The sequence below is a fragment of the Pelodiscus sinensis genome, chromosome 30, assembly GCF_052426305.1.
Source record: "Pelodiscus sinensis isolate ZL-2025 chromosome 30, ASM5242630v1, whole genome shotgun sequence".
Lineage (NCBI taxonomy): Eukaryota > Metazoa > Chordata > Testudines > Trionychidae > Pelodiscus > Pelodiscus sinensis.
Window position 1 is genome coordinate 3,477,622 of NC_143081.1, and position 15,720 is coordinate 3,493,341.

The 15,720-nt window shown below is 63.1% G+C and overlaps 1 protein-coding gene across 1 annotated transcript; it reads right to left on the reverse strand.

Annotated features, from left to right (window-relative positions):
- Window positions 1-200: 200 nt before the first annotated feature.
- On the reverse strand, window positions 201-12,275 carry LOC149521014 (granzyme B-like). Its single transcript, XM_089774184.1, has 6 exons — window positions 12,272-12,275; window positions 12,005-12,152; window positions 11,355-11,490; window positions 8,298-8,348; window positions 1,717-1,989; window positions 201-976 (listed from the first exon to the last, which is right to left on the reverse strand). Exons 1-6 carry the CDS (start codon window positions 12,273-12,275, stop codon window positions 827-829), a joined length of 762 nt encoding a protein of 253 aa, XP_089630310.1. The 3' UTR covers window positions 201-826.
- Window positions 12,276-15,720: the final 3,445 nt, after the last annotated feature.

Consider the following 15,720-nt stretch of genomic DNA (forward strand, 5'->3'; position numbering starts at 1 on the left):
CTGCAGCAGTGGGAGGTCATGGGGGGGATGGGATGGGGGTGGTACCTGCAACATGTTGAGGTAATGGGGGGGGATTCACAGGGAGGAGTGTGTGGTCCCCAACTCCTAGGGGGCTCTGGTGGTGGCACTGGTCATTCAGCTCCCAGACAGACACAACTTCACTGGTTTGCAATACTGTTTTTATTCGTTGCTGGCTCTGAAGCAGCGAGTGACAATCAGCAGGGGAGGGCAGAAGGGGACTCTCGGGAAGGTCACAGCAGCTGAGGTCAGTTGAGCAGATCTCAGTTCCCTTCCTGTGGACTAGCTCCCAGGGCCCCCCAGGGAACCGCTCTGTCCAGATTGGGCTGGGACCGCTCTGGGGGGACGAAGAGCCCCAGTGAGCCCAGGGCAGGGGGCAGGTCTCACACAGCTCAGGTCAGAAAATGACGAGGAGCTCCCCTACCCACCCACATCTCGTGCTGGGACGGGAGGGAGTGACTGACCCCCCGGCCCTGCCCAGCGTTTGCAACTCTCCCAGACCAAATGCCACAAATGAAACCAAGTCCACCAGTCGGGAGAGTGGGCAGCCCAGGGCTCATGTCCGACCCTGGGGAAAAGTCTGGCTTGGGACTGCCGAGGAAGTGCAGAGCAATGGGATTGAAACAGGCTCCTAATTCCTCTGGGCTCCCTGGCGTAGTGCTGCTTGGTTGGGCGCTGAAGCTTGGGGAGGTTCAGCTTAGGGACAGGGGGTAGCCTCAGCTGCTTGGCAAAGCAGGCCGTATCTCTGGGCCAAACCGACGGACAGAAGTGACGCTGCTCCAGCCTAGACAGCGATTCTCGGTGGGACTCAGGGTTGCAGTCCCTCCATCGTTTCTTCAATCCAGGGGACGAAGGTGGAGAGTCGGGCGAACACTCTGGGGGGCTTCCCAGAGGAAGGTCCCCAGGAGACGATGCCCTGGGCTACTCCCCGGCACACCAAGGGGCCCCCGGAGTCGCCCTGCAACACAGAACAAGCCACCAATGAGAACGGCTCAGCCAGTCGTGTTCTTCAAACACGGAGCAGCACTTCAGAGACACCGTCCTCCTGCCCCGGCTGTGTCTGCTCAGCCCCCCACAGCCCAGCCTGTCTCAGCAACAACCCCAACTCTTTAATGAGTCACAAAACTGCAGGACTGGAAGAGACCTCAGGATTCATCGAGTCCAGCCCCCTGCCCAAGGCAGGACCAATCCAACTCACCCATCCCAGCCAGGGCTTGGTCAAGCCAGGACATAAACCCCTCTAGGAATGGAGATTCCACCCCCTCCCTAGGGAACCCAGCCCAGCGCTTCCCCACCCACCTCGGGAAATCGTTTTTCCTAATTTCCAACCTAGACCTCCCCCACGGCAATGTGAGACCATAGCTCCTTGTTCTGCCACCTGCCCCCACTGAGAACAGCCTCTCGCCAGCTTCTTTGGAACCCCCCTGTAGAGAGTTGAAGGCTGCTCTCAAATCCCCCCTCGCTCTTCTCCTCTGCAGACAGAAGAAGCCCCAATCCCTCAGCCTCTCCTTGTATTCATGTGCTCCAGCTCCCACCTGGCCTCTGCCTCCCCTGGCAAGAAGAGCAGCTATTTCCAATTTATTTGTACAGCACCTAGCGCAGTGGGACCTGATCCCTGATTTTTCCTCTTGGGCCCAATGGCAACAGAAAACCCCTCAGTAGTAAGAAGAGTTTATCAAGGAAGAAGATGAGTTTTACCCTAAAGGAGGCCTGGCGCTTCTTTGGGTTGCCCACACACATCATGGTGGAGGAGATATAGCTGCGAGGTTTCGCCCAATGGATACTCTCACACACCCGGTTCTCCTGCACTTTCAACGTCACCTCCCGGAGTGTCGCCGAGACCCCTTTTCTCTTCACTACTGTCCGGCCCCAGCCAGCGACGCTGCATGTGCTCCCAGGCTTCACTTCCTGATTGGCTGGGGGTAAACGGATGAGTCCAACGTCTTTATTAAGGCTTACAGGCTCCTGCAGCTATGGAAAAGGATGATCCAAAGCACCAGGGTCACAACTGAGCTCAGAGACAATAGGGGAGACAGAATCCAAGGAGATACACATTACAGCCAAGGCACAGCCATGCAGCACTCTGACATCAGAAGGAGGGTAACAGGAATGGAATAGGAGAATGGGACGGGGTGGTACCTGCAGCAGTGTGAGGTCACTGGGGGTGGGGGATGGGATGGGGTGGTACCTGCAGCAGTGTGAGGTCACTGGGGGTGGGGGATGGGATGGGGGCTGGTACCTGCAGCAGTGTGAGGTCACTGGGGGTGGGGGATGGGATGGGGGCGGTACCTGCAGCAGTGTGAGGTCACTGGGGGTGGGGGATGGGATGGGGCGGTACCTGCAGCAGTGTGAGGTCACTGGGGGTGGGGGATGGGATGGGGGCGGTACCTGCAGCAGTGTGAGGTCACTGGGGGTGGGGGATGGGATGGGGGCGGTACCTGCAGCAGTGTGAGGTCACTGGGGGTGGGGGATGGGATGGGGTGGTACCTGCAGCAGTGTGAGGTCACTGGGGGTGGGGGATGGGATGGGGGCGGTACCTGCAGCAGTGTGAGGTCACTGGGGGTAGGGGATGGGATGGGACGGTACCTGCAGCAGTGTGAGGTCACTGGGGGTGGGGGATGGGATGGGGTGGTACCTGCAGCAGTGTGAGGTCACTGGGGGAGGGGGATGGGATGGGGTGGTACCTGCAGCAGTGTGAGGTCACTGGGGGTGGGGGATGGGATGGGGGTGGTACCTGCAGCAGTGTGAGGTCACTGGGGGCGGGGGATGGGATGGGGTGGTACCTGCAGCAGTGTGAGGTCACTGGGGGTGGGGGATGGGATGGGGGCGGTACCTGCAGCAGTGTGAGGTCACTGGGGGTGGGGGATGGGATGGGGGCGGTACCTGCAGCAGTGTGAGGTCACTGGGGGTGGGGGATGGGATGGGGGTGGTACCTGCAGCAGTGTGAGGTCACTGGGGGCGGGGGATGGGATGGGGGCGGTACCTGCAGCAGTGTGAGGTCACTGGGGGTGGGGGATGGGATGGGGCGGTACCTGCAGCAGTCTGAGGTCACTGGGGTGGGGGATGGGATGGGGCGGTACCTGCAGCAGTGTGAGGTCACTGGGGGTGGGGGATGGGATGGGGGCGGTACCTGCAGCAGTGTGAGGTCACTGGGGGTGGGGGATGGGATGGGGGTGGTACCTGCAGCAGTGTGAGGTCACTGGGGGTGGGGGATAGGATGGGGCGGTACCTGCAGCAGTGTGAGGTCACTGGGGGTGGGGGATGGGATGGGGCGGTACCTGCAGCAGTGTGAGGTCACTGGGATCGGGGGATGGGATGGGATGGTACCTGCAGCAGTGTGAGGTCACTGGGGGTGGGGGATGGGATGGGGCGGTACCTGCAGCAGTGTGAGGTCACTGGGGGTGGGGGATGGGATGGGGGTGAAACCTGCAGCAGTGTGAGGTCACTGGGGGTGGGGGATGGGATGGGGGCGGTACCTGCAGGATTGTGATGTCACTGGCGGTGGGGGATGGGATGGGGTGGTACCTGCAGCAGGGTGAGGTCACTGGGGTGGGGGATGGGATGGGGGTGGTACCTGCAGCAGTGTGAGGTCACTGGGGGTGGGGGATGGGATGGGGGCGGTACCTGCAGCACTGTGAGGTCAATGGGGGTGGGGGATGGGATGGGGGCGGTACCTGCAGCAGTGTGAGGTCACTGGGGGTGGGGGATGGGATGGGGTGGTACCTGCAGCAGTGTGAGGTCACTGGGGGTGGGGGATGGGATGGGGCGGTACCTGCAGGAGTGTGAGGTCACTGGGGGTGGGGGATGGGATGGGGTGAAACCTGCAGCAGTGTGAGGTCACTGGGGGTGGGGGATGGGATGGGGGCGGTACCTGCAGCAGTGTGAGGTCACTGGGGGTGGGGGATGGGATGGGGCGGTACCTGCAGGAGTGTGAGGTCACTGGGGGTGGGGGATGGGATGGGGTGAAACCTGCAGCAGTGTGAGGTCACTGGGGGCGGGGGATGGGATGGGGGTGGTACCTGCAGCAGTGTGAGGTCACTGGGGGTGGGGGATGGGATGGGGCGGTACCTGCAGCAGTGTGAGGTCACTGGGGGTGGGGGATGGGATGGGGCGGTACCTGCAGCAGTGTGAGGTCACTGGGGGTGGGGGATGGGATGGGGTGGTACCTGCAGCAGTGTGAGGTCACTGGGGGTGGGGGATGGGGTGGGGGCGGTACCTGCAGCAGTGTGAGGTCACTGGGGGTGGGGGATGGGATGGGGTGGTACCTGCAGCAGTGTGAGGTCACTGGGGGTGGGGGATGGGATGGGGGTGGTACCTGCAGCAGTGTGAGGTCACTGGGGGTGGGGGATGGGATGGGGTGGTACCTGCAGCAGTGTGAGGTCACTGGGGGTGGGGGATGGGATGGGGGTGGTACCTGCAGCAGTGTGAGGTCACTGGGGTGGGGGGTGGGATGGGGGCGGTACCTGCAGCAGTGTGAGGTCACTGGGGGTGGAGGATGGGATGGGGGCGGTACCTGCAGCAGTGTGAGGTCACTGGGGGTGGGGGATGGGATGGGGGCGGTACCTGCAGCAGTGTGAGGTCACTGGGGGTGGGGGATGGGATGGGGGCGGTACCTGCAGCAGTGTGAGGTCACTGGGGGCGGGGGATGGGATGGGGGCGGTACCTGCAGCAGTGTGAGGTCACTGGGGTGGGGGATGGGATGGGGTGGTACCTGCAGCAGTGTGAGGTCACTGGGGTGGGGGGTGGGATGGGGCGGTACCTGCAGCAGTGTGAGGTCACTGGGGGTGGAGGATGGGATGGGGGCGGTACCTGCAGCAGTGTGAGGTCACTGGGGGTGGGGGATGGGATGGGGTGGTACCTGCAGCAGTGTGAGGTCACTGGGGGTGGGGGATGGGATGGGGTGGTACCTGCAGCAGTGTGAGGTCACTGGGGGTGGGGGATGGGATGGGGGTGGTACCTGCAGCAGTGTGAGGTCACTGGGGGTGGGGGATGGGATGGGGGCGGTACCTGCAGCAGTGTGAGGTCACTGGGGGTGGCGGATGGCATGGGGGTGGTACCTGCAGCAGTGTGAGGTCACTGGGGATGGGGGATGGGATGGGGGCGGTACCTGCAGCAGTGTGAGGTCACTGGGGGCGGGGCTATGTGATGGGGGCGGTACCTGCAGCAGTGTGAGGTCACTGGGGGTGGCGGATGGGATGGGGGTGGTACCTGCAGCAGTGTGAGGTCACTGGGGGCAGAGGGATGGGATGGGGTGGTACCTGCAGCAGTGTGAGGTCACTGGGGGTGGGGGATGGGATGGGGGTGGTACCTGCAGCAGTGTGAGGTCACTGGGGGTGGGGGATGGGATGGGGGCGGTACCTTCAACAGTGTGAGGTCACTGGGGGTGGGGGATGGGATGGGGGTGGTACCTGCAGCAGTGTGAGGTCACTGGGGGTGGGGGATGGGATGGGGGTGGTACCTGCAGCAGTGTGAGGTCACTGGGGGCAGAGGGATGGGATGGGGTGGTACCTGCAGCAGTGTGAGGTCACTGGGGGTGGGGGATGGGATGGGGGTGGTACCTGCAGCAGTGTGAGGTCACTGGGGGTGGGAGATGGGATGGGGTGGTACCTGCAGCTGTGTGAGGTCACTGGGGGCGGGGCTATGTGATGGGGGTGGTACCTGCAGCAGTGTGAGGTCACTGGGGGTGGGGGATGGGATGGGGCGGTACTTGCAGCGGTGTGAGGTCACTGGGGGTGGGGGATGGGATGGGGGTGGTACCTGCAGCAGTGTGAGGTCACTGGGGGTGGGGGACGGGATGGGGTGGTACCTGCGGCAGTGTGAGGTCACTGGGGTGGGGGATGGGATGGGGGCGGTACCTGCAGCAGTGTGAGGTCACTGGGGGTGGGGGATGGGATGGGGGTGGTACCTACAGCAGTGTGAGGTCACTGGGGGTGGGGGATGGGATGGGGGCGGTACCTGCAGCAGTGTGAGGTCACTGGGGGTGGGGGATGGGATGGGGGCGGTACCTGCAGCAGTGTGAGGTCACTGGGGGTGGGGGATGGGATGGGGGCGGTACCTGCAGCAGTGTGAGGTCACTGGGGGTGGGGGATGGGATGGGGGCGGTACCTGCAGCAGTGTGAGGTCACTGGGGGTGGGGGATGGGATGGGGCGGTACCTGCAGCAGTGTGAGGTCACTGGGGGTGGGGGATGGGATAGGGTGGTACCTGCAGCAGTGTGAGGTCACTGGGGGTGGGGGATGGGATGGGGGCGGTATCTGCAGCAGTGTGACGTCACTGGGGGTGGGGGATGGGATGGGGTGGTACCTGCAGCAGTGTGAGGTCACTGGGGGTGGGGATGGGATGGGGTGGTACCTGCAGCAGTGTGAGGTCACTGGGGGTGGGGGATGGGATGGGGGTGGTACCTGTAGCAGTGTGAGGTCACTGGGGGTGGGGGATGGGATGGGGCGGTACCTGCAGCAGTGTGAGGTCACTGGGGGTGGGGGATGGGATGGGGCAGTACCTGCAGCAGTGTGAGGTCAAGGGGTGGGGGATGGGATGGGGCGGTACCTGCAGCAGTGTGAGGTCACTGGGGGTGGGGGATGGGATGGGGGCGGTACCTGCAGCAGTGTGAGGTCACTGGGGGTGGGGGATGGGATGGGGGCAGTACCTGCCGGAGTGTGAGGTCACTGGGGGTGGGGGATGTGATGGGGTGGTACCTGCAGCAGTGTGAGGTCACTGGGGGTGGGGGATGGGATGGGGGTGGTACCTACAGCAGTGTGAGGTCACTGGGGGTGGGGGATGGGATGGGGGTGGTACCTGCAGCAGTGTGAGGTCACTGGGGGTGGGGGATGGGATGGGGGCGGCACCTGCAGCAGTGTGAGGTCACTGGGGGTGGGGGATGGGATGGGGTGGTACCTGCAGCAGTGTGAGGTCACTGGGGGTGGGGGATGGGATGGGGGCGGTACCTGCAGCAGTGTGAGGTCACTGGGGGTGGGGGATGGGATGGGGGTGGTACCTGCAGCAGTGTGAGGTCACTGGGGGTGGGGGATGGGATGGGGGTGGTACCTGCAGCAGTGTGAGGTCACTGGGGGTGGGGGATGGGATGGGGCGGTACCTACAGCAGTGTGAGGTCACTGGGGGTGGGGGATGGGATGGGGGTGGTACCTGCAGCAGTGTGAGGTCACTGGGGGTGGGGGATGGGATGGGGGCGGCACCTGCAGCAGTGTGAGGTCACTGGGGGTGGGGGATGGGATGGGGTGGTACCTGCAGCAGTGTGAGGTCACTGGGGGTGGGGGATGGGATGGGGGCGGTACCTGCAGCAGTGTGAGGTCACTGGGGGTGGGGGATGGGATGGGGCGGTACCTGCAGCAGTGTGAGGTCACTGGGGATGGGGGATGGGATGGGGGCGGTACCTGCAGCAGTGTGAGGTCACTGGGGGTGGGGGATGGGATGGGGGCGGTACCTGCAGCAGTGTGAGGTCACTGGGGGTGGGGGATGGGATGGGGCGGTACCTGCAGCAGTGTGAGGTCACTGGGGGTGGGGGATGGGATGGGGGCGGTACCTGCAGCAGTGTGAGGTCACTGGGGGTGGGGGATGGGATGGGGGTGATACCTGCAGCAGTGTGAGGTCACTGGGGTGGGGGATGGGATGGGGGTGGTACCTGCAGCAGTGTGAGGTCACTGGGGGAGGGGGATGGGATGGGGGCGGTACCTGCAGCAGTGTGAGGTCACTGGGGGTGGGGGATGGGATGGGGGTGGTACCTGCAGCAGTGTGAGGTCACTGGGGTGGGGGATGGGATGGGGCGGTACCTGCAGCAGTGTGAGGTCACTGGGGTGGGATGGGATGGGGGCGGTACCTGCAGCAGTGTGAGGTCACTGGGGGTGGGGGATGGGATGGGGGCGGTACCTGCAGCAGTGTGAGGTCACTGGGGGTGGGGGATGGGATGGGGTGGTACCTGCAGCAGTGTGAGGTCACTGGGGTGGGATGGGATGGGGGTGGTACCTGCAGCAGTGTGAGGTCACTGGGGGTGGGGGATGGGATGGGGGCGGTACCTGCAGCAGTGTGAGGTCACTGGGGGTGGGGGATGGGATGGGGGCGGTACCTGCAGCAGTGTGAGGTCACTGGGGGTGGGGGATGGGATGGGGGTGGTACCTGCAGCAGTGTGAGGTCACTGGGGGTGGGGGATGGGATGGGGGCGGTACCTGCAGCAGTGTGAGGTCACTGGGGGTGGCGGATGGCATGGGGGTGGTACCTGCAGCAGTGTGAGGTCACTGGGGATGGGGGATGGGATGGGGGCGGTACCTGCAGCAGTGTGAGGTCACTGGGGGCGGGGCTATGTGATGGGGGCGGTACCTGCAGCAGTGTGAGGTCACTGGGGGTGGCGGATTGGATGGGGGTGGTACCTGCAGCAGTGTGAGGTCACTGGGGGTGGGGGATGGGATGGGGCGGTACCTGCAGCAGTGTGAGGTCACTGGGGGTGGGGGATGGGATGGGGGTGGTACCTGCAGCAGTGTGAGGTCACTGGGGGTGGGGGATGGGATGGGGGTGGTACGTGCAGCAGTGTGAGGTCAAGGGGGTGGGGGATGGGATGGGGCGGTACCTGCAGCAGTGTGAGGTCACTGGGGGTGGGGGATGGGATGGGGGTGGTACCTGCAGCAGTGTGAGGTCAAGGGGGTGGGGGATGGGAAGGGGCTGTACCTGCAGCAGTGTGAGGTCACTGGGGGTGGGGGATGGGATGGGGGTGGTACCTGCAGCAGTGTGAGGTCAAGGGGGTGGGGGATGGGAAGGGGCTGTACCTGCAGCAGTGTGAGGTCACTGGGGGTGGTGATGGGATGGGGGTGGTACGTGCAGCAGTGTGAGGTCACTGGGGGTGGGGGATGGGATGGGGTGGTACCTGCAGCAGTGTGAGGTCACTGGGGGTGGGTGATGGGATGGGGGCGGTACCTGCAGCAGTGTGATGTCACTGGGGGTGGGGGATGGGATGGGGTGATACCTGCAGCATTGTGTTGTTACTGCGGGTGGGGGATGGGATGGGGGCGGTACCTGCAGCAGTGTGAGGTCACTGGGGGTGGGGGATGGGATGGGGCGGTACCTGCAGCAGTGTGAGGTCACTGGGGGTGGGGGATGGGATGGGGTGGTACCTGCAGCAGTGTGAGGTCACTGGGGGTGGGGGATGGGATGGGGTGATACCTGCAGCAGTGTGAGGTCACTGGGGGTGGGGGATGGGATGGGGCGGTACCTGCAGCAGTGTGAGGTCACTGGGGGTGGGGGATGGGATGGGGGTGGTACCTGCAGCAGTGTGAGGTCGCTGGGGGTGGGGGATGGGATGGGGGTGGTACCTGCAGCAGTGTGAGGTCAAGGGGGTGGGGGATGGGATGGGGCGGTACCTGCAGCAGTGTGAGGTCACTGGGGGTGGGGGATGGGATGGGGGTGGTACGTGCAGCAGTGTGAGGTCAAGGGGGTGGGGGATGGGATGGGGCGGTACCTGCAGCAGTGTGAGGTCACTGGGGGTGGGGGATGGGATGGGGGTGGTACCTGCAGCAGTGTGAGGTCAAGGGGGTGGGGGATGGGAAGGGGCTGTACCTGCAGCAGTGTGAGGTCACTGGGGGTGGGGGATGGGATGGGGGTGGTACCTGCAGCAGTGTGAGGTCAAGGGGGTGGGGGATGGGATGGGGCGGTACCTGCAGCAGTGTGACGTCACTGGGGGTGGGGGATGGGATGGGGGTGGTACCTGCAGCAGTGTGAGGTCAAGGGGGTGGGGGATGGGAAGGGGCGGTACCTGCAGCAGTGTGAGGTCACTGGGGGTGGGGGATAGGGTGGGGGTGGTACCTGCAGCAGTGTGAGGTCAAGGGGGTGGGGGATGGGAAGGGGCTGTACCTGCAGCAGTGTGAGGTCAGGGGGTGGGGGATGGGATGGGGGCGGTACCTGCAGCAGTGTGAGGTCACTGGGGGTGGTGATGGGATGGGGGTGGTACGTGCAGCAGTGTGAGGTCACTGGGGGTGGGGGATGGGATGGGGTGGTACCTGCAGCAGTGTGAGGTCACTGGGGGTGGGTGATGGGATGGGGGCGGTACCTGCAGCAGTGTGATGTCACTGGGGGTGGGGGATGGGATGGGGTGATACCTGCAGCATTGTGTTGTTACTGCGGGTGGGGGATGGGATGGGGGCGGTACCTGCAGCAGTGTGAGGTCACTGGGGGTGGGGGATGGGATGGGGCGGTACCTGCAGCAGTGTGAGGTCACTGGGGGTGGGGGATGGGATGGGGTGGTACCTGCAGCAGTGTGAGGTCACTGGGGGTGGGGGATGGGATGGGGTGGTACCTGCAGCAGTGTGAGGTCACTGGGGGTGGGGGATGGGATGGGGGTGGTACCTTCAGCAGTGTGAGGTCACTGGGGGTGGGGGATGGGATGGGGGCGGTACCTGCAGCAGTGTGAGGTCACTGGGGGTGGGGGATGGGATGGGGCGGTACCTGCAGCAGTGTGAGGTCACTGGGGGTGGGGGATGGGATGGGGCGGTACCTGCAGCAGTGTGAGGTCACTGGGGGTGGGGGATGGGATGGGGCGGTACCTGCAGCAGTGTGAGGTCGCTGGGGGTGGGGGATGGGATGGGGGTGGTACCTGCAGCAGTGTGAGGTCACTGGGGGTGGGGGATGGGATGGGGGTGGTACCTGCAGCAGTGTGAGGTCACTGGGGGTGGGGGATGGGATGGGGGTGGTACCTGCAGCAGTGTGAGGTCACTGGGGGTGGGGGATGGGATGGAGGTGGTACCTGCAGCAGTGTGAGGTCACTGGGGGTGGGGGATGGGATGGGGGTGGTACCTGCAGCAGTGTGAGGTCACTGGGGGTGGGGGATGGGATGGGGGTGGTACCTGCAGCAGTGTGAGGTCACTGGGGGTGGGGGATGGGATGGGGTGATACCTGCAGCAGTGTGAGGTCACTGGGGGTGGGGGATGGGATGGGGCGGTACCTGCAGCAGTGTGAGGTCACTGGGGGTGGGGGATGGGATGGGGTGATACCTGCAGCAGTGTGAGGTCACTGGGGGTGGGGGATGGGATGGGGCGGTACCTGCAGCAGTGTGAGGTCACTGGGGGTGGGGGATGGGATGGGGCGGTACCTGCAGCAGTGTGAGGTCACTGGGGGTGGGGGATGGGATGGGGTGATACCTGCAGCAGTGTGAGGTCACTGGGGGTGGGGGATGGGATGGGGCGGTACCTGCAGCAGTGTGAGGTCACTGGGGGTGGGGGATGGGATGGGGCGGTACCTGCAGCAGTGTGAGATCACTGGGGGTGGGGGATGGGATGGGGGTCGTACCTGCAACAGAGTGAGGTCACTGGGGGCGGGGCTACAGGATGAGGGCCGTACCTGAAGCAGCATGATGTCATTGTTCCCAGTCTCTGTCTCATACTGCGGGTGGGGGATCTGCTGTTCCACATGGATCACTTGCTGGCTCGGTTCCTGTTTTTTGATGTTATGGGCTCCCAGGGTCACAGTGATCCTGCTGTAAAAGCCGAGAGCAGCACGTGGGGCGTTTGGGGACGGGAATAGACTCATGTTTGTCTGGCTGATAAATTCTGATCTTGCAGGGACAGGGCAGCCCGAGGCTCAGAGTCCTTCATTCCCATTGTCCCCCGTGGTTCCAGCTTCCCACCAGTGCAGCTCTTCCAGCCAGATGCAGATCGGGACATATTTCAAGCTGCCCCATCCCAACATGCTGCATAGCTGCCCTGGGGCTGGGATCCCCTTCCTGACCCTCAGTGGACTATGAGTCAGACCTAGCTACTGTTAGTTCCTTTAGCCCCATTGATTTATCCAGCGCTGGGACTGGGCCCTGGCTTAAAGAGCCCCCTAGAGACTCACCGACGCCCCCTGAGTAGGTCAGACCCCTGGGCTCTGCTCTCACAGCCTGGCCTCCCTCCTGCCCCTTCTCTGCCCCCAGGCCAGTACCAGAGTTCCTGGCTCACCCTCCCCCACTAATCCCATCTACCCCCACATCCCAGCCCAGAGGCACTTACTCTCCCCAGCAATGAGCGGCCGTCAGCACAAAGTCCTCCGCCACCAGGAACCCGCCGCAGTTCACGTTCTCGTTTCCACGTTGTATTTTCAGAAAGGCCATGTAGGGCCTGGAGTGGGGCTTGGCTTTATGCCCCCCGATGATTTCACCTGTGGGGAGACCACCTTTATACTAAGAGCCACATCCTCTCCTCGTGATGAGACTCAGCTCCCCATCCTGAAAGTCTGTAGAAGCGTAATCTTAACTGCAACCACAACCTTAACCTTACCCATTATCCTTAACACCACAATCCCTGGGGGAATCTCTGGAACTGGATCCTGACCCCCTGCTCACCTCTGCCCCACAGTGGGCAGGACATGGGACTGGAGGGTAGATCAAAAGATTTGATGTGTCTGTCAGGAATCGGTGCCAGATGCACCAGGGTTGGCAGAGTCACTGCCTGGACTTGCCACAACGGTGTTCGTGGCCAAGGTCGAACCCGAGCAGGCCTGGAAACTCCCAGACAGGGACGGGCTGGTTCTGGGTGGTGGGGAATGGGACCCGGGGTCTTTCCCTTTCGATCCAGCTCAGAGCCGCTGTTACTCCTCCAGAGAATCATTTTCTTTTTTTCTCCAGTTCTTCCTTCCCTGCACAGTGGCTGGCACCGAGGTTATCGGTGCGTGGAGAGACTACTCCCTCCCCCCCCCCCATCCTCTGGCACAGTGATCACCACATCACAGGACCATGACACATTTTAATTTCTGCCTGGGGAGACCTTTCCCACCACCTTCCTACAAACTTTGTGGCTCAATTTACCTTCCCTCGAGATCCCTCCCTCAATCCCTTGCAGCTGCCTTTGTGCATCCGGTATTGTGAAAGCCGGGGGTAGAGAGACAGGGGGACATTGCTTGGGGAGTCTGCTCCCCCTTTTGTAGTTTCTCTTCTTTGAGAATCACCCCACACTGGGACTTAGGAGACAGAAGCTCTGTGCAGATCAGTTTCCCAAGATGTTTGTTCAACACAATGCACATTTTTCAACCTTGTCCTACTTCCTGTACCAGAATGGCCAGTTTGACACCTGGTTGAGGCTTCAGCTAGACTTTTGTCTCTGGGGAATCAGTTTGTGGTGGCTCCACACATTTGGAACATGACTGAATAATTCCCTGCAGTATAATCTTAAAACTTTACCTGCCACAGCTATTTTAACAGGACACTAATGGTCAGAAAAGTATGAGTTTTCAGATGATACATCACAAAACATAGGTGGAATAAAAAGTATTATAATCCTTTATAAGTGGGGTACAATCTACCAGAGGCCCTGATTTAACACTGATATAACCCAGTTCCTTAAAAATCTCCATTCATGCAAAACTCCCCCCAAGCCAGCAGTACTTACCAGTCCAAGTCCCAGAGGACAGGAGAAAGGCCAGAGGAAACAGAAACAGGAAGTGAAACTGCATGTTTGACATCAGAAGGAGAGTAACAGGAATGGAATAGGAGAATGGGATGGGGCGGTACCCGCAGCAGTGTGAGGTCACTGGGGGTGGGGGATGGGATGGGGGCGGTACCTGCAGCAGGGTGAGGTCACTGGGGGTGGGGGATGGGATGGGGGCGGTACCTGCAGCAGGGTGAGGTCACTGGGGGTGGGGGATGGGATGGGGGTGGTACCTGCAGCAGAGTGAGGTCACTGAGGGTGGGGGATGGGATGGGGGTGGTACCTGCAGCAGTGTGAGGTCACTGGGGGTGGGGGATGGGACGGGGTGGTACCTGCAGCAGAGTGAGGTCACTGGGGGTGGGGGATGGGATGGGGGCGGTACCTTCAGCAGTGTGAGGTCACTGGGGGTGGGGGATGGGATGGGGGTGGTACCTGCAGCAGTGTGAGGTCACTCGGGGTGGGGGAAGGGATGGGGGCGGTACCTGCAGCAGTGTGAGGTCACTGGGGGCGGGGGATGGGATGGGGTGGTACCTGCAGCAGTGTGAGGTCACTGGGGGTGGGGGATGGGATGGGGTGGTACCTGCAGCAGTGTGAGGTCACTGGGGGTGGGGGATGGGATGGGGTGGTACCTGCAGCAGTGTGAGGTCACTGGGGGCGGGGGATGGGATGGGGTGGTACCTGCAGCAGTGTGAGGTCACTGGGGGTGGGGGATGGGATGGGGTTGTACCTGCAGCAGTGTGAGGTCACTGGGGGTGGGGGATGGGATGGGGGCGGTACCTGCAGCAGTGTGAGGTCACTGGGGGTGGGGGATGGGATGGGGTGGTACCTGCAGCAGTGTGAGGTCACTGGGGTGGGGGATGGGATGGGGGCGGTACCTGCAGCAGTGTGAGGTCACTGGGGGCGGGGGATGGGATGGGGGCGGTACCTGCAGCAGTGTGAGGTCACTGGGGGTGGGGGATGGGATGGGGGTGGTACCTACAGCAGTGTGAGGTCACTGGGGGTGGGGGATGGGATGGGGTCGGTACCTGCAGCAGTGTGAGGTCACTGGGAGTGGGGGATGGGATGGGGGCGGTACGTGCAGCAGTGTGAGGTCACTGGGGGTGGGGGATGGGATGGGGGCGGTACCTGCAGCAGTGTGAGGTCACTGGGGGTGGGGGATGGGATGGGGCGGTACCTGCAGCAGTGTGAGGTCACTGGGGGTGGGGGATGGGATGGGGCGGTACCTGCAGCAGTGTGAGGTCACTGGGCGCGGGGGATGGGATGGGGGTGGTACATGCAGCAGTGTGAGGTCACTGGGCGCGGGGGATGGGATGGGGGTGGTACCTTCAGCAGTGTGAGGTCACTGGGGGGGGGGATGGGATGGGGGCGGTACCTGCAGCAGTGTGAGGTCACTGGGGGTGGGGGATGGGATGGGGGCGGTACCTGCAGCAGTGTGAGGTCACTGGGGGCGGGGGATGGGATGGGGGCGGTACCTGCAGCAGTGTGAGGTCACTGGGGTGGGGGATGGGATGGGGCGGTACCTGCAGCAGTGTGAGGTCACTGGGGGTGGGGGATGGGATGGGGCGGTACCTGCAGCAGTGTGAGGTCACTGGGGGTGGGGGATGGGATGGGGTGGTACCTGCAGCAGTGTGAGGTCACTGGGGGTGGGGGATGGGATGGGGTGGTACCTGCAGCAGTGTGAGGTCACTGGGGGTGGGGGATGGGATGGGGGTGGTACCTGCAGCAGTGTGAGGTCACTGGGGGTGGGGGATGGGATGGGGGCGGTACCTGCAGCAGTGTGAGGTCACTGGGGGTGGGGGATGGGATGGGGTGGTACCTGCAGCAGTGTGAAGTCACTGGGGGATGGGGGATGGGATGAGGTGGTACCAGCAGCAGTGTGAGGTCACTGGGGTGGGGGATGGGATGGGGGCGGTACCTGCAGCAGTGTGAGGTCACTGGGGGTGGGGGATGGAATGGGGTGGTACCTGCAGCAGTGTGAGGTCACTGGGGGTGGGGGATGGGATGGGGCGGTACCTGCAGCAGTGTGAGGTCACTCGGGGTGGGGGATGGGATGGGGGTGGTACCCGCAGCAGTGTGAGGTCACTCGGGGTGGGGGATGGAATGGGGGTGGTACCTGCAGCAGTGTGAGGTCACTGGGGGTGGGGGATGGGGTGGGGGCGGTACCTGCAGCAGTGTGAGGTCACTGGGGGTGGGGGATGGGATGGGGGCGGTACCTGCAGCAGTGTGAGGTCACTGGGGGTGGGGGATGGGATGGGGGCGGTACCTGCAGCAGTGTGAGGTCACTGGGGGTGGGGGATGGGATG